The 18,483-nt window shown below is 38.9% G+C and overlaps 1 protein-coding gene across 2 annotated transcripts in view; it reads left to right on the top strand.

Annotated features, from left to right (window-relative positions):
- ARHGAP10 (Rho GTPase activating protein 10) overlaps nucleotides 1–18,483 on the top strand; it is a 139,008-nt gene that overhangs the window by 108,317 nt on the left and 12,208 nt on the right. For both annotated transcript variants that reach the window (XM_041489271.1, XM_041489270.1), the window contains one exon: nucleotides 10,604–10,766. In XM_041489271.1, the coding sequence (XP_041345205.1) occupies nucleotides 10,604–10,766 (163 nt within the window). The remainder of the gene's footprint in view (nucleotides 1–10,603; nucleotides 10,767–18,483) is intronic.

Genomic DNA, 18,483 nt, shown 5'->3' with positions numbered 1-18,483 from the left:
GCTAACTTATATTGCTCTTTGAAGTATTTCAGGACACATAGTTATGAATGGTATGTTAGTGTTGAACAGAAGTAGCTGGTCTTGATTTTTTTTTGTGGGGATTGGAGTGAGACAGTGTCTTAATTTGGGTGGTAAATTAATTTGCATGAATTACTGTGTCATTCAATTAAATTACTTTATCAGAGTAAAATGTGATATGTTTAATGGCTACATAGCAATATTCTCTTTCCTTACTCTCCCCCTCCATCCCTTCCTGCCCCAAATACAAGTAAAAAATCATAAACTTCATTTGGAATTATGGAACAGAAAACCTGGATGTTAGAGGAAGCCTTGGACTTATAATGAGACTGGTCTTCAGGGCTGAGCAGCCCAGGACTGCAAGGTTGCAGGTGTGAAACCTGGCCTTGAACTCTTTCTATTTCTGAATTTGCTGCTTGGAAGTGTTTCTGTAACCTGGCACATAGTAGGGGAAATGGAAAGGAAAGCAGCTACATAGGCATATCAAAAAGCCATAAGGCCCTGCAACACTTGCTTACAAAGCTATTGTTAACAGCTGAGCAGAACACAGCTATGCTGTCACAAAATAAGTGCACCAATGTTAGTCATGAGGGGAAGATCAGGATGACTGCTGTTTGCCATGTGCAATTTCAGACAGTTTGTATTTTATCTTGCTGCAAGTGTAGCTCCTGCAATTCTATGTGATTCATCACAGCTTTTCCCACCTGATGGCACCGAGTAGGATGTGTGCTATACAAAGTTAAAAGTCTTTTTGAGCTACTGCCAGTGAAGGTAAAGCTTTTTCTTATGTAATTGTGGGTCCTACTTTCCTATCAGAAAGTTGACTTCTGCTTGGAGAGCTTTGGGTCCACAGAAGATACTTTTTTGCCTTTTTTTTTCTTTTTAAGAGATACAGAATAATTTTGATCCATACCTTGCATGCACAATGTACATTATCTTCCCATTTTATCCCTGTGAGTAATCTTTTTGCTACAGTCTACTTGCTGCGCTGCTAGCAAAAATCAAGTTTTTGTGTCATGATGTAATAAACATCTCCTGACTTTTACATCTCGTTGAATGAGGTGTACCAGATCTTCATGGCTGGTGTGAGAATTGCCTTGGTTTCATTGCCAGTGCTTGTCTGTTTCCAGTGTATGAAATCTGTAGAAATGTTCAAAGTAAACACATCCACGTGTTCACACACATGCATACAACAGAAGTCAGGGGCAGGGAAAGGGAACTTGAATAGACTTAAAACTTGAATCTGAATTGAAAGAAGGAATGGCAAGTTCAGGAGAATGGGTCAATCTTTCCTTGAGGCCAGACATTATTAAAAATCTCTGACCTCTTGTAATAATCCTTCATCTCTTTCATTCTCTACCTTCTGCACACAGACATACAGGGACAGATAATGCTGTAAGAAGGCCAATTTGGCATGCTAAAAGCCATTAATCCCAGACATGGAAGTCACTGACATATCTACATGCCAGCTGTGCCCTGGCCAGCTTCTACTGGTAAAAGTAAATTCTTTCACCCAGCACACAAGAGTGTAAGTAGAACAAAGACTTCAGCTCTTCAGTCACCTTCCTATGGATGAGAACATGCATTGCACTGAATTAGGGGTTTCCTCACATGCTCTTGCTTCTCTTCACTGGTGACAAGAATAGCAGAGATCTTGCAGGGGAGAGCTTTTTATAAGGCTGATATGCAAGTTAGAAAATATTCCTCTTGTTTTGCTCCCACTCCATCAGTGTTTTTCATTCGGTCAGAAAAGAATGTCTTCTTGTTTGCCCATTAGCTTCTGGAAGTCTTTGTCCTATTTGCTCTTCTTTTTCTCTCTGATTTTCTGTTTTCTTCTTTTGAAAGTTGCACTTGGTGCAAGGTGAATTACATTGCTGTCACTTCTTTCCTTCCCAGCTGTTTTTGTGACTTGCTGAACCAACAGGGAGATTGAAGGTGTTCTTAGGGGAGATCAACAAACCTGTCACCTGGATGTTCAATTGAAACAACTGACAAAACTTCCCCTAAGGGCTGCTTATCTTGTTTTCAGTAGTTTTTTTAACAAGCCATATGTATCCTGCTTGATCCATTCCTCTATTGAAGTCACTGTTATGGGAAAAGGAGAGAGGTGAACAAAATGAGGAAGGAGGAACAGCCAAGTGTCAGCAGCACAGTGAAAATATTTCAGAGTGGCTTTCTTGTGAGAGACCCATCAGATACACAGTGTGGTAGCAGTTAGTCCTTGTCATTGGCCAGGTTGTGGAATTATTGGTGAGAAACTTCTTTTAAGAAGTCATAGGAAGTGACTGCACGTAAAGCAAGCTTAATAGCAAGAGAAAAGGAGACAGTAGTGTGATGTTATCCCTGTTTGACAGCTCAGGGAAAGAACTTTTGAACACCTTACCTTTTGGGGGTGAAAGTACCCTTACAGACACATCTTCCAGCTTATTGGTGCCTGAATTGCCAGCCAAACAGAAAAGGAAATGGAATAATATTTTCATTGACTTGGAGTTTTTGATGTTATTTAAGAAGTGCTTCTGACTTAGGGAACTTTTAGGTCTGGTGATTGTACCCCTTCTTGATCTGCTCTGGTTTTTCAGAGTTCTCATGGATTAGACTAGAGCTGGTCCCCTGTATGTTTCAGTAGAGACCTGGACCATAGGTTAATGTTGCCTGGACTGGTGAAAACCCAAACTCAGTGCTACCAAAAAAACTATGGAAGCAGTGGGACAGTCTGTTTATCTTACTATTTGTCAGGATTTTCGGGAAGTAGCTTCAGTTCATCATTGCATTTTTCAGCCATGAAATTGGATGGCACCTGGCCAGGCTGGTAAGGCTGGAGATCATGTGTGGTTTCCTGCCAAGCCAGCTCTGGTAAAAATGAGTAATCCTTGAGTTTAGATACTGCTCTTGTTATCGTGGTGTACACAAATCAAAAGAGGAACCTCTCTGCAGGCTTGTACGTGATTTCTGTTGTTTCAAAATTCAGTTATGTGATATAATTAATATCCCAACATTGTATCTGTGACTGTCTTGAACTGTTTTTCCACAGCTTGAGGAATAAATGGAGATTCTTTACCCGTTTTAGCTTGCTCAGTGAAAGGCTGTGTGTCTTTTGGATTTTATTGATGTAAAATAATTTGAGCAGTATTTCTTCTGATTTTGAAAGATGGCCTGCAGTAAGGGGAATATTCATTGAAATAATTGCTTAATTCTTACAGGTTAATTGTTTAATGATACCGGGTAAGTGTATCTCTAGAAAGATGCTTGTTCAAAATTAAACTTCGCATTTAAAAAACGGACAAAAAAAATCAAAAAGGAGGAGGCTAGGACAGGGTGATGGTCCCCAAACTCCACTTGCCTCTAATTAACTTGCAGAGCACATTTCTTTCCCTTTCCTAAGCCCAACTCAAACACCTTGTGGCCCTTTTGGCTACAATTCTAGAATTGCATCATCCAGTTTTGAGGCAAATTCTGTCTAGCACAGCTTCCTCCTTTTCCTGATGTATCTGAACCATTATGGAGTTGGGGAAAACAACCTTTCTACAGGAAAGCTGCTTTGTGCCTAACATACACATGCTGCTACATGCACACATTTGAAAAATATATCAAAGTTGGTCTTTATCTAGGAAAAACTGTAGTCAGCTCGAATAACTGTGTTAATTATTTTGTCTGAGAGAAAAAAAGTAGCTGCAGCAGGGATCTGATTCTTGCTGCATGTGTTCTGTGTGACAGCATGAAACTGATGGGAATGTGGGTTGTCTGCTGTCCATTTGCTCTGCTGCCTTGAGGCTGTGATGAGTCTATGCTGTCTAAATTTTTGTAAGAACTAACTGCATACCAGGGCAGGGCTGCATTGTATAGGTATTGCTACACTCCTGGGTTATTAATGGGTACTTTTGGATAATGGAATGTGGTAGTATAAATCTATTTTTCTGAGTTTTTACAGGAATTTGACCTCCAAAATACCCATTATTCAGGAGCACTGAAATAACTCTCTTGCTTAGTTTTAGTATTCACTATGCTTACTTTTTTAACTAAATAATACGTCACTATTACCTTGCAATCAAACTTTCACCTTGATTTGGAAATGTGTTTAAAATGTGTTTTAAAAAGCAGTTTCTGTGGTCTGGAGGTAATAAACAATTGAGTTTTAGTGGCATGACAAATGAAAGTACACAGCTTCTTAATTTACTGAGAAACAGATGACTTGGCTTCATTAATTCAGAAAACTTTTTTAAAGTTTGAAGAAGTAGAAGAATATCTGAGTTCTCCTGGTGTTTGGTGTGATTTACCACAGGATGAGTGGTACAGTAAACAGTGAATAAAGGGGCAGCCCTGCATCTAGAAAAGGCTCTTCTTGACTGCAGATTCCTCTGATAACTATCACAGAAAACTTTCACCAATGGAGTTACTTCTAGCTTTCCAGGAATGGCTGAATCCTTTCCAGACTAGTTGGTACATTGTTTCATGGAATCATTTAAAGATTTATTAACTGTGTGAGGAAACTTTGGTTATGCTTTTTGTCTGTTTTCTGTAGATGCTGAAGATCTAACACCTGGAACTAAGTAGTTGCTTGATCAAGGATATTTATGATACCAATATGTTTTCTCTGTCCCTGATCCATGAGATTCCTATTAAAATGAAAATATAGTACATAGACAAAGTAATGTAAGAGCAAAGCTACTTTCTACTTGGTTGAACTTCTGGATTATTGTGGGACATTAGCTATTTATGGGGAAGGAATGTTTGTTGTCTCAGAGTGGGATGCAGCTGTGATGCTGATGGGGGAGGATGAGTGCAGCTGCTGCTTCCCCACCTCGTGATGCAGAAAATGGCAGACTTGAAGGTAGCAACAGGGATTTTGTAGTATCTTTAACCTACTCTCCTCAGTAACTGTCCCTATCATCCCTTGTCTATGACTCTAACTGTTTGTGTCAAAGTTGAGATGGATTTTTATCCTCTTATTTTAGCATGATTTGCCTATGCAATGACCATTTAAAACATATATGGCTGTTCTGTTTGGTGTATTCTGTGTATCTCAACAGAAACAGTCACATATTCCTCATTTACTCCAGAAAAATTCTCTTTCATATGTTTTCATTCTCTAGTTACTTTTAAACTGTAGATATTGGTTGCACTGTTGACATTAAAGATTAGTCTTGCTTTTAACATTAAAACATGTAATTCATCAGTTTACTTAAGCTGAAATTGGAAGAAAACTGTCACTTAAGCAAGTAACTGATAGTGTTAACTCTCTGCTTTTCATGGTCCTTAATACAAATGCTTTTTTCTTATTTAGAATTCTCAGAGTAAAGTAAGGATCTGATTATTGACACTGCCAAAGTATTTCGGGGGTTGTTTTTCAACTTTGGGTGCCAATAAAAAAATATTCTTAGACTAGCCAGATGGAAAAAGGAGGAAAAAAAAGCAGTGGGGAGACATGTCATGCTCAGTTAGGTAGAAGTTTAGTTGAGATTTCTGGTAAGGAGGGTCTGAGAGCTTTTACTATCTGAGGCTTTTTCAGATAAAAAGCAGAAGGAATTGAGGGTTTATGTATTTGCTAGAGAAAAGCTGGATATGAGGTAGGTCTTAGTCTGTGCTGGCACTTTGGGGGTATCTGTTATTATGAGAAAGGGTGACACGAGGCAGGGAAGCGGGGGAAGGAGGAAGGATATTTGGGTTAGAAATTGAGGGGTTAGTATTACCAGTTAGACACACCAGTAAATTGTTAGGATCAGCCTAAGATATTTATTATTTTCTAGATGGGGCTGGTCTGAACCATGAACAGCCATAAAGGCAGAGCAGAGGGTGTCTGTTGCAGAGGCACAGTGAAAGCTCAAAGGCTTGGATGAGTGTTGTGATTAGATCACTGAAACAAGAAGTTAATTTACATGACAGTTTAAAAGGATCCAAGCAGTCAAAAAATTTAAATAGTATGCAAAGGTGGTGAGAATGTGAAACAAGTTTTTAACTCTCTTGATAGTAAAATTGGATCTTACACCTATTTGCGTAGGATGGGGACATGAATTGTAGAAGCAGCTTGATGGCAACTCTAGAAAGATGGCCAAGCTAAAGGCACTCAGAGCCTTCCCACAAATATGACGAAGGGAAGGTGAAGAGTTGATGGCTGGAATGTTGACAGAAATTTGTGAGATGTCATACAGACTTACTGCTTTTGTACTGAGAACCCTCGTGTCCTTCATCTGTTCAGGCACTCTTTGGCACCCAAAAATGAGTGTAATATGAGAAAAAAAGGAGGGGGATTGACATTTTTAGAAGGAGAAGGTGAAGGCACCAAGAACACCAGACTGTATGCTCAAAGAATAATATAAATGAGCTTTAAAGGCAGTTACATCTTGCATGTTTTATAAGGTAAGAGCTTATTAGAATTCAGGTGGTAGGAAAGAAGAGTAGGAAGTTTCTGGAGCTCCTCTTTGAAAGGACCTGTCAGTCCAATGTGGCAGTCAGCTTTTTCATAGGAGTGGGAGACGTGACAGTGGTGCTCACTGGAGAACATTGCTGGAGATAAAGAGGAGTGAGAGAAGGAAAAAATACTGGACTATCAATATGACTTCTGAGGTAAAAGGAAACCCATAAAGCTGATTCAGTTCCAGCAATGTCCTTAACATGCACTTAAAGAAACAAAACATGTCAAAACTTAAAAGGCAGGTCTCCAACAGCTTAGGGTCTTTATTGCTTCTACAAAGCAAACTACAGGAGAAGGGCAACAGGGGTGGAAAAAGAGGAAATAGCTAGAAGTCAATGTATGTCACAAGTTCTGAAGAAGTGTCAAAAAGAACTTACTTATGATAATCAATGTGTAATCAAGCAGAGATGTTCACAGGTCTGTTGCTAGGTGGATATTTTGAATAACACAAAGTCACCTAGCTTGTCTGAAGAAAGGTCTCTGGTCATGGGGTTGTATAGCTTGGCAATATTAATTTTTAAAACATCTTGTGTCTTGCTGAAGAAGTTTGAAGCAACTGGAGAAATGCTGATGAAGTAGCAGTATTTAGAAAGGTAAATACAAATCTTTGACAATATATTTGCACATGGGACAAAGTTAGGAGAATTGCAAATAATGACAGGCAGTAGGAATTGTGGTTGTGTGCTAAGCTGCACCCATTCACACAAAATAAGTGTGGTTGTATTGAGAAACAAAGGTACAGATTTTAGAGGGAAAATGTAGCCCAGAATTATAGAAGGGAGCACATTCTTAGAAACAATGACTCTGCTAAGTCTGTTGGTCACAGAGGCCAATCAACTCATCATATTACTAATTTAAATTAATGGCTAAAACAAGTGCCAGCCCTGGATGTACCAATGGACTATGAGTAGGGGTAAGCGGTGGAATTAATGCTTAATGTCACTCTGATGGAACCACAGCAAAACCCCATAGAATCACATCTGATGTAGCCTCTTCAGAGAGAACACTGGGAAATTGCTTTATAAAACAGGTATGTGATTCCAAAGCTGCAAAATCCCTCCCAGTAAGAGATTCGGTGTAAAACTTAAAAAGGAGATCATTTAAATACTGTCGCACAGCACAAAAACCTGATATGAGGGGTAATATAATAATTAGTAGTGCATATTACATGGGTCATGCCTGAAAATAAAGCGTAACAAACTGAAGGTGCATGCATTGATTGGTAAGACTGTTAATTAGTAACCAATTGATTCTTCATTCCCTTTATCATCTGCTGATGTTTTCGGACAATGACTATTTGGAAGATGTAGTTTTACCCCAGTATGAGATGGGCATTAATCAAAAGCAGATTATTAAGCTGAATGAAGAGATAATGAGGCACGGTTCTATTGCCTCTGCCATGTACAGGAGTTACTATAATTTCTGAAGTTACCAGAACTTTTGGTACTGACATACAGGGTGAGATCTCTGTGCTGTTGGAAACATAGCAATGACCCTATATTTTGAGGATTTAGGTTTGGAGCATATATTGTTTTTAATTGTGAAAATGTGCTAGATGGTCATTAGTCTTCTGTATTTGCAGTTATACAGAATTGGCTCTTCCTGAATAAAAATATTGTTTTACTTTACAAAAGGAGATAACTGAAGACATCAGAAATGTAAAGTGTCTTTACATGTTTTTAGAGGGTTTTTACTTAATCCCATAGAATTTAGCAGACGTTTTCCTGTTTAAATACCTGGTTTGTTTTTAGTGTTCAAAACTCAGTCTTAGTTTTGGGAGTTCAGTGCAGTACAGACTGTGAGAAAACTCCAGCTCAGGAAGGAAGAAGTAAAATTTGAGGAAAGATTTAACACACAGTTTAATTTAAGATAATGTCAAACATAATTGCCTGTATACTACAGTCTCCAGTGTTGACTCTGCTGTGCGTGACTGAAGTGTTCAGTGTTTTGGGTTTTTTTCAAATTCTTCTGTGTGTTCTGGGAAACAATTCAACAGAATATCCTCTGCTTTCTGTAGGGAGGTGCTGTGAGCTGGTCATATTTGTGATATTAAGTACCAGATTAATATTCATTTCAAATGTGTTTTAGTAATGCTAAGTGAATGGTTGAGGTAAATGTGGCCTTCTAATATGGTATATATGGTTTGATAATCTAGACTGTGCTACTACTACTGCTTTGAAAAGAAATTCGGATAGATTAACAGGACTTAACTCTAGTTCTAAGGAATTTGTGAAGTAAGGTTGCAGTACCACTGTCTGATTTCTCAGATGTTTATCACTGTGACACATACATCTGCAAATGAGATGTAATTAATTAGTTTTTACCTGACTCTCCTGTGATTCTCATGTTATGTAAATGTGAAGCAGCAGCACCATGGCCTTGGTGCAGTGGGGAGGTGCCAGGTGAGCAGGATTGGGCCACAGTGCAAGTGACTCATTTTCCAGGTAATGTTCTCCTCCTCAGAGCATATCACACTTTGGTACTATGGGCTGATTTAGATCCTTAAATTAGCAGCTGCTTGGGGAGAAGTTTCCAGATGATCACTTTTATCATTTCACTGTTTTCAGTTGTATGTCATTTTACTCTCTAGGGAAGTTGTTCTCTCAGAGCTGCTGGGAGGGGGTGAGGATGAGATGGCTGGGGAAGCAGCTGAGGGCTTTGCTAACTCTGAACTATTGTAGCAGAAGAAATTGAGGCTGTGATAGACTTATGAGAAGGATTTTATCCATCAAGGGTGGCTTTTCATTGTCCACATTTTTTTTTGTTGTGGTGTTGCACTTTTCATTAATTAAGAAAAAAAATCCTAAATGAAATCATTGCAACAGTAGTGCTTAGCTTGATGGAGTAGAGTTAAGCTCAGTTGTTCCCTGAGAAGATGCTAATGAATTTAGAAATAGAAAGTAATGTTGTACAGGACTTCATCTTGTATATTACTATATATGGGAGATATAACTTGTCAAGACAGCACAATATTCAAACAGCTTTTTTTTTTGATTGTAGTATTTTGATGCTGTGTTAGGACATAGTTGTTAATTTTTTTCCCCCAAAAACTTTTGGCCCTAAAAGAGCAGAACTGATTTACAAGGATGGTGGGGACAGCAGTATCTAATCCACTCTAGTCTTTTCTGGTGGTGTTATTCGGCAGGCTTGTGGGTTGTGTTCATGAGTGCTACTGGGAGTAGGATGGATGGAGGAAAGGATACAGGGAGCCTTGTAAAGGGTGGCTGATCCTTATTACTGTTAAATATTAATATATTGAAAACAGCTACAGGCACCATTTGAGACTGCTGGCTTATCTGTACTGGATACTTTAATGCTTGCAAACATCCTCATTTCACACACCTCCTTTAGAATTTCTGAAATGTACAGCTGATGTTTAAAAAATAAAGGTTGAAAGGAAAAGGCTATGTGGGTGAAGGTTAGCTTTTCAGTGAAGAATGTGCTGTTTGGCTTGATGTGTCAGCATGGTTTGCAGTGACTGCTCTGACACATTGGTAACTTTATCTTATGGTCCTTGGGATAGGAATGCTATTCCTTTAATGTTTTCCTAATCAATCATATCTGAATATGTTGCCTCTCCAGTGATATACTAAGAGTAGCCTAAGAAAACAAATAAATAGAATACAGTGAGCTCTCTTAAAAACAACACCATTAGAAAGGAGTAATAAAAGTAACATTTTTGGGTATTTGTGTGTTTGTTAGAGGTCTCTTGCTTAGTCTGACCTTTCTAAATGTCATTGTTTCATGTTTGAGAAGACTGTGCTTATTGTATTTGAGAGCACTCATTTTCTCAAATGTATGTTAAATTATCTTTAGAGACTGTGTTTTTAGGGAGACGTGCAAATGTGCATAGCCTAAACTGTTTTCTTATCAGAAGTGTTGCCTTTGTCTAAAAACACTTCCCCAAAATTTAGCATTTCATTCACATAGAACACAACCAAAAAGAGACTGGGAATATGTTATATGTGAAGAAAGCCTGGTGAGAACAGTGGGGGAAATTGTGCAACGGTACCTTTTGGGGAAATACTGGGAGATTTCTTGTCCTCCAAAATAGCCGGTGGAGATGGAACAGAAAGGTTTCTCCTCTTACATTTTTCAGGACATTATCTCCAAGGCAGATTATTTGGCTTTATGAGATCATTCCTTGACTATCCTGACTTGTTCTGTCTTTCCTAGCTGACAGTCACAGCTCTCCCAGAGAAGACACCCCAACTGGGAGCATGGATTCTCTTTCTTCCCAATCTCCAACACCTGCATTCTCCAGCAGCCCCCTTGGGCTCTTGGATGGAAATCACCTTATTATGGACAGCGGAGATCTTGCAAGCTGGACAACAAATCTGTAAGTAACTGAATATTAAGTAAGGATGTTTCCACTGGTATGATTATGAAAGACATTTTCCTTTTCAGTTTGGTGAGGAGTGATTTTTAGAAATTGCATATAATTGTGTTTGTTTTCTTCTGCTACAAAAAGATGTGTTTATGTGTTGTGGTGGAGCTTAGAGCCTGCTTGCATGCTTGTAGGAAAAAAATGTTCTTGTGCTATTGAAATATAGTTCATTTTCCTGTTACCTGTTATAACATTTTAAATGGTTTTTTGACTTTTTTTTACTTAAGCAGTGACTATATAAGTTATTCTCTATATGATGTTTTACCCTCGTTTTATTTCAAGAAAACATTAAGGTATACTTAGATGCCCTACTGCTAAGATTTTGGGCCCAGCTTTGGTTTGGATATACACATTGCAATGATTTTGTGCTCAGATGCTGTTGTCTAAGAACATTATTATTTTCAATCTCTTCTTAACAAATTAAATGCCTGGTTTCCAATGGAAGTGCAGTTTGTCACGTTTAGTAGATGCTCTAAGTGTTCAGTTTTTGAGCGTGACTTAAAATTAACAAAAATTGACATTGAAATGTTAGTCCTGACTTTCTAATATGTGCTCAGGTTTGATACACAAAAAGCTGACCATAACTTGTTTTTAAATTAGAGTTGAACCTGAATTGAATTATCTGGTTTGCTATTCATTCAGACTTTAACCACTATCAAGACAAACTTTTCCAGCCTTTTGTGCCAAGACCAGTGGAAGGAGCAGGTCTGGAGAAAAGATCTGTTACAAATATCTTCCATAATGGTATTCTGAGTAGCCAGCTCTGGTGATGAAACAAGAGTAAAATATATGTTTATATGTATGTAACACATGAGAATATAGAGGTAGTCATAGAATAATTATTAATAATAAACTGCTGACTTGAGTGTTTATTAACTAGAACAGTTTTTTCCTCTTATATGTACTGACAGAATTCCAGATTTATAGGTATTTTCCATAAACATTGTTTCTTCAGTAGAGGTCTAAAGTTACTCTTCCCTTGTCCTCTTGTACTATCCTCTAGAAGTGAGCAGAATTAGCAACAAACTGTACTTACCAAAGAGAGGTGCATGTGTGGAAAAGATGCTGTAGCTGGTATAAAACTGGACTGTCAGTGAAAGCTAATTAAGGAACACAGGTTTAGCAGGACAGTGATAATGTCACCTCAGAGAATAAAAGGTTTTAATAAAAAGGTTGGTTTTATCCAGAGGGTTTGGGAACTTCAAGTGTTTGAAGAAACATTGCTTTTTTTTTTTTTTTTTTTGTTTGTTTTTTTTTTTTGTTTTGGTTTGGTTTTTTTTTTTGTTGTTTGTTTTTTTTTTTTTTTTGTTTTTTTTGGTTTTTGGTTTTTTTTTTTTTTTTTTTGTTTTGTTTTGTTTTGTTAATTTTAATCAAAAATTATACTGCACTGGTTTTGGAAACCTGACTTGATGGCTTGAGGTTTTCTGCTCAGCTGGAAATAGTACTTAGAGTACTCTTTGGAAGGAAAAAAAATAAAGGTGCATGGTATGTGCATTTAGATAATTTGTCAAGAGTAGTTTCTGTCTTCCACTCGCCTGTCTGTGAAGCCTGCTTAAGAGCTACCTCTGTAACAAGCCTGGACAGTGACAGAATAGTCTGTGAACATTACATGCTTTTTTCTTCTGCTTTCTCACCTCAAATTGGCTTCTCTTCCCCTTCTAGTTCGGATGACTCAGAGGGCCCTGCCTTAATAAATAAAACCCAAACCAAAACATAGAGTAGCTCCAGTGTAGTGATGGCAGAATGTAGCTCTAGTAGCTCTCACAGCTCCAGGAAATGTACCACTGGTGTTGGTTGTAGACTATTCTCATAAGGTGAACCAACCCTTAGAGTTAGGTGAAGAACAAACCTTTCTGTTTGTGCAGGATTTCAAAATGTTTTGTATTTTGGGCCAAATTGGGAAAAAAATCAGTTCTTAAATCCACAGTATCATCTCTCAAATGGTATTGCAGGTGTTCACTGAGCTACAGCAAATGCCATAGTGAATCTAGGGGAGATGGAATTATACCAGAGGATCTGGTTTCTCAAGTTCCTGCTGATGTTTCTAACACATGGGTGTTACTTGTCAGAGATCGATCACTCGGAGTTATGCAGTCAACAAGACGATGGTGACTTCTTCGTGCTAGAAGAGTTGCTTGCAGCTTTTCCCAGGGGAGGGATGTTGCATTATGGGTCAAGATGTGTCAGATATTCCAAGAGCTGGTTTACACCAGTAGTTTGCTTTGAGCAAGAGTACGTGATGGGAAGCAAGAATACTTTTTGTGGTATTTGTTTTCAAGAAAGAAGCAGCTTGTTTTTTTTCCAGAATGATAGCTGTTGTCACCATGATGTTTCCTGGCTGAGATTTTTGTGACGCATGCCCTTTCCTTGTCCCACCTTCCAAAGCAAGTGTTACAGCTTCCAGCATGGTGAGGTGAGGTGAGCACCAAATGGAAGCAAATACACCCTCACCTCCTGATGGGCTCTAGGAGGGGCTTCATGTCCAGTGTGGTGAAAGAAGCCAAGAGAGCAAGGGCTTTGCCACCAATTTGAAATATCTCACCAAGCCCTGACTGCTCAATTGTCATGTCAGTGTTTAAAGATGTGCTGTGCATACGGTGTAACTTGAAGGTGATGTTTCACATATGTGCCATTCTGAAGCCCCGTTAAGCTGTTGGTTTTCATGTCTGTAAGTGTGTGTGTCTGCCTGATGCTAGATTTTCTCTGAAAGCTCTGTGTGGATCAGACATATGTCCTGTGTTGTCACGTGCTGCTGTAGGGGTGAGTAGAGATTTGGGTGATGCTTGGCAGGGGTGGTTCTCAGTGGAGACCTAAGTTTGCTGCTTTAAGGCTATCATGCACCCTAAACTTTCTTCAACCTTTTTCCTGAAGTTATTTTTAACTTCACACTTCCATCTAGAGCCAAATACTAAAAATAAAATGTTTTATTTTTACATACACTCTGTGGTAGAACATAGGTTGTTTTTTTCCCCCCATCAATCACCAAGTTACACAGTAGTTTTTGTAGACACAGGATTCAAACTCCAGATAGCCTAGGATGGGTGAATTACCACTTCTGCTTGATGGAGCACTGTTGGAAAATACCTTCTATCCAAGGATACTTTGCACAAGATGATCTCAAACATAAATTCATAATTACAGTTGTGATCTGGGTAAAGGATTGCTCTCCACTAGTATGGACATTTTTTCCCTTTAAGGTAGAGCAGCAACAGCAATCTCAGTTTAATGTTAACCACAGCATTTGCATTCTTCCTTTTTTCCTCTCTAAGTTCTGTACAGACTCTCTCCTACACAGTTTCTGGTTTTTCTATTGCATTTGCCCAAAAATTAAGTAAATCTGCCACATCTTTTCTTCAAGAGGCTTGATATCTTTTTGCTGGAGGATGTGACCCTGATGTTACTTTCAGTGCCTTCCCAATTGGCACTGAAAAATAGTGCACCCTAATCACTCAGATTTTTATTCCTGTGGTGAAATTTTTAATAGTTTAAAACATGTAGTTTCCTAAGAGGAGTTCAGGATTTCAGATACTAAGAGGCTAGATAGCCTTTCTAAGCTAGTCCCCAGGCTGTTTTGATAATAGTGATGGTCTTGTGTTTGTAGATGTGGATTAGAAGGAGTTATGGGCAGCTGTTAAACTGCATTTGAACTGTGGAGCTATAGTCAATCTTCCCTTTTACCTGCAGTTGACAGTGATACAAAGTGTGAATTTCACCCTATTGCACTATGGGTTTGCACATGCAGAAGATAACAGTGATAGCCAAACTGGGTATACACTTTGGTGTCTAATAAATATACCTAAGCAAGTAAAGCCAAAGTGTAATGTGAAGTCCTCTTATAGTGAAGGTGGTGGTATTGCCAAAATTTCAGTATCTGATGTGGAGTGATGTAATTAAATTAAAAAAGCGTGAGGGAAACTTTTTTTTTTTTTGCAGCTGTTGTGGTTTGATAATAGAATTTATTTACAGAATCGTTTATTGATGATCCTGTCCTATTGAGCCTTTCCAGAGCTCTGGCTGTAATGGCAACTCATCTCCGATGGATTAGTACAGGTTTCCCTCATTGCAATGACTGATTTATCGAAAGGTGGATTGCAAGTCATGTCCTAAAATATTGTGGGCTGCCTTATGTCTGTTTTCACTTGACCTCAGAATGAACCAAAAAAGCTGAACACTTGGTATTCTCTGGACTTGCTATGTGTTGTAATTAATCTTTCTGAGGACCTTTTTCTGATAAGGAAAGATTTGTTACTATAACTAGCCTCTTGTCACGAGATTTCTTTGTGCTTACAGTACAATGCCCTGTGCCAGGGCTTATCTACAGACCTTACAGACTTACCCCTCACAGTGCGAGGTTTCAGAATTGGGTCAGTCTTCCCTTTTTTGTTGGAAGTAGCCTACACTTACTGCATGATCACTTCTTCATTCAAATAATGAAAGCTAATGCCTTGTTTCTCAGCTGGAGAGTTCATTTTTAGGATCTGAGACTGCAGAGTGTCTGGGTTTCCCAGGGGGCTGAAACATGGTGACTTTTGATGGTTGTTCTGGATGGACTTATGATGCAGGATATGGAATAGCCTTCCTCAAGATGATACTGAGCATCTGTTTACCTTGCTTTGTCCTTCATTCCCTCTCTAAGCCTTTGGGATTTTGCAGTTGGAGGGGATGGAAAGCATTCCTGTCGCTCAAACGTTTTCAGTAGTGTGGGTGGGTGCAGGGCTTGTTAAAGCAATTACATTTCTGGGCTACGAATGCTAAGATTCATAGTTTCCAAACTGAATCGCACCTTGGATGCTTCTGTAGGAGCATGCAAGGTATACAGTCCTGACAGTCCAAATACTGAAGTGTTCAAAGCCCAGAGGAGAAATGGAAGCACCAATATAAATGGATTTTCAGGAGCATGCAAGGGACTAATGGATGATGAAATAATTCAGGTGGTTTTTTTTTTTCATTTTTTATGAATTTTTCTTAATTGGTTCTCCCAACAGTAAAATATTCTGTTACCCAGTTCAATGGTATGTAAGTACTACACTCTGGATCTAGTTTTGGGGTTTTAATATGCAAAATGGTGACAAGATCTGTGCTGTGCAGCATTCACAGTCTTTTTGACCAGGCTGGGAAGATGTTACTCATTCTTCATGCAATCTCAAGCTGTTCAAATTGCTGGTGAGCAAACTGATGTTAAAAGAGCCATCAGATGGCAAGGGCGGGCAGAGATAGTGGTGTTCTGCACATAACAGAAGCCTTGGAGATAGTTATTAATTTTGTTTGACTGCTGCGTGAATTCCCATCAGCCTTGTTATATCTACATCAGTAGACTGCATGTCTGGTCTCCTTAAAATGGTAATACTTTCTTTTTTGTACTTTCTGGCAGTGGTGTGAATTTGAAGTTTTACATAAATGATGAGTGACTTCGGTTTCACTGTCTTGAAAACTTTTTATAATATCTAATGTCACCATCCTGTTTCATTGAGACAAGGTTCTCTAGCTGCTGTTGGGTCATTGTGCTTATTCTGCAGTTTGTTTTTGTTTCAGCTGCCACCTCTTCAGTGACTCAGCACTCTGAGAGCGGGTTTAGCGGAGCAGGCACTTCTTTTTGTACCCTTTCGTTATGCAAGCAGAGCAAGAGCCCTCATTTTGCAGCTTCTTTGAGACAGGCATAATATAACTTAGTCATGTGTCTTGTACAAAACAGACCTTGCCATCTCCTTGGCTGCCAGGGAGCTTGACAGCAGCACTGCTGTGTGAGCACAGGGTAAATGGTGTGTGTGCTCAGGGCAGGAAGGGGTGTGGATGCAATCGCTGGGATGAGATAAAGTTTCCTTTTCAAATTTTAAAAAATTATTTTTTTTTCTTTTCTTTGCATTCCTCCAGGGTAACACAGTCCCCTCTTTTTTTTTTTTTTTTCCCCTGAAAGGAGCAGTGGTGAGCTATAAGCTTATAGATGTACATATTTCACTTTAGCTTTGTCTGAATTATCATTTAAAAATGGTTTAACTTGGGACAGCTGCTGTAGACATTATCTTTGGATTTACCAGGCTGACGTGAAAGATCATTTCACTAATGTGTTAGCTGCTTCATGAGACTTCACAATCCAAGTTAAAAAACCCTCTCTTTCAGTGCTGACTGATGTGCTCTGTATAAATGAGGGTTCAGGAAAGCTGCGTGCATGTCACATACTTGAAATTTTGAGGATGCAGTTTCTTTCCAGGGGGAGCACAGATGGGGAAATTCTGGCCTTCTGTTTGTCTCCAGCTTTGCAGCAGCTATGACAATTTCTAGAATTTTGGCCACATATTTTTCTACTCCCCAGGGCACAGGGGATTTTAACATGCAGGAAGACGTGGTTGGTGCTGGTCACTATTGGCTTGCATAAAGAATCAGAAATAGCCAACACCCTTTGATCCACACTGTCATCTTGTAATGAAACCTTTCAAGAATGCTTGCATTGAGTTTGTCAGCCAGACACTGCGATACGACAGCCCTGGTGCTGCCAAACTTGTCTGAAACAACCCTTTTTTTCTCAGGAGTTGCAGTGTAGATTCTTTTCACAGACTCTCTTCCTTGCTCTCAAGATAAGAGGCTGCTCTTCAGCTGTGTTACCTTAGGAACCAGCCAGATAAACATCCAATAAAATCTTGTTTTCAGAAATTTCTTTCTGAATATCAGAACAAAATCTCTAGCTTATTTTCAGTAAAGCCATTCCCCCCTCCTCCCTTTTCCCATCGTTCACTATGCTAGACAATAGCATTTTTTTCTCAAAGAGAGATGGTTATGTGAGCCTTTTTGGGTTTTTTTCCTACCCACAGGAAATACATTGCCTTCATTTTAGCCTTATGAGAAAGGATTTCTTTAACATACCTTAAAGTTGAGGTGCTGTGTGATAACACATGTAATACTTTCTAATATATCATTATCTTGATAAACAAGGTGTGCAAATCTTTATAGCAAGGCAGCCTTGCTGTGACAAGAGACTTTTCAAGGAAAAACCAACAAAATCTAACCTTTTTGTTGCTTACACACTGCAACATTGGAAATTATTTTTCTTATTGAGTAAAACCTTCTGTTTCAGTAACAAGAATTAAGTGGTTCCTGAGGTAACCAAGTACAATAAATAAAAAAACCCAAAACCTCACAACCAAATCCATAAATTCTAGAATGTGCTTAATAGTTAAAGCTATAATTTTTTTTCCCCTTTGTTTCCTTCTTCTTACCATGGTGAAGCTATTACTGTTGAAAAATGTGTTGGGTTTTTTTGTCTCCTGCTGGATGGTAGAGCATGATCTTTTGCTGGGTAACCAGGAGCCTAAAGTGACAGGCAAATTCTGCTGCAGTGCTTTCCCTACAGCTGTAAAGTATTAAGAGAATTCATCAAAAAAAGTGGGGGAGGGAACAGCCCAGCACTCCACATACCTGTACTTCTGGAGTGTTTTTCCACTACAGCTGTTGGAGTGGTTCACAATTTGTAGAAAACCTGCCAGTTTTAACATGCTTCTATATAATCCTGTCTGGTAAAGGAGAGTGTAGTCTCACTTGGTGATAGATTATGCTTCTTGTTGAGTCTCTGTAACTTGAGGAATTAACATGCCATGGCATGGAGCTGAACATTTCATCTTCTGTTCCTTTATGCGCACACCTCTTTCTTTTCTTTTCTTCCCCCGCCCCCCCCCCC

Source organism: Pyrgilauda ruficollis, unplaced genomic scaffold, assembly GCF_017590135.1.
Source record: "Pyrgilauda ruficollis isolate IOZ18807 unplaced genomic scaffold, ASM1759013v1 scaffold91, whole genome shotgun sequence".
Classification (NCBI taxonomy): Eukaryota; Metazoa; Chordata; class Aves; order Passeriformes; family Passeridae; genus Pyrgilauda; species Pyrgilauda ruficollis.
The sequence above is the reverse complement of the archived record's forward strand: the minus strand, read 5'-3'. Positions and strand labels throughout refer to the sequence as shown.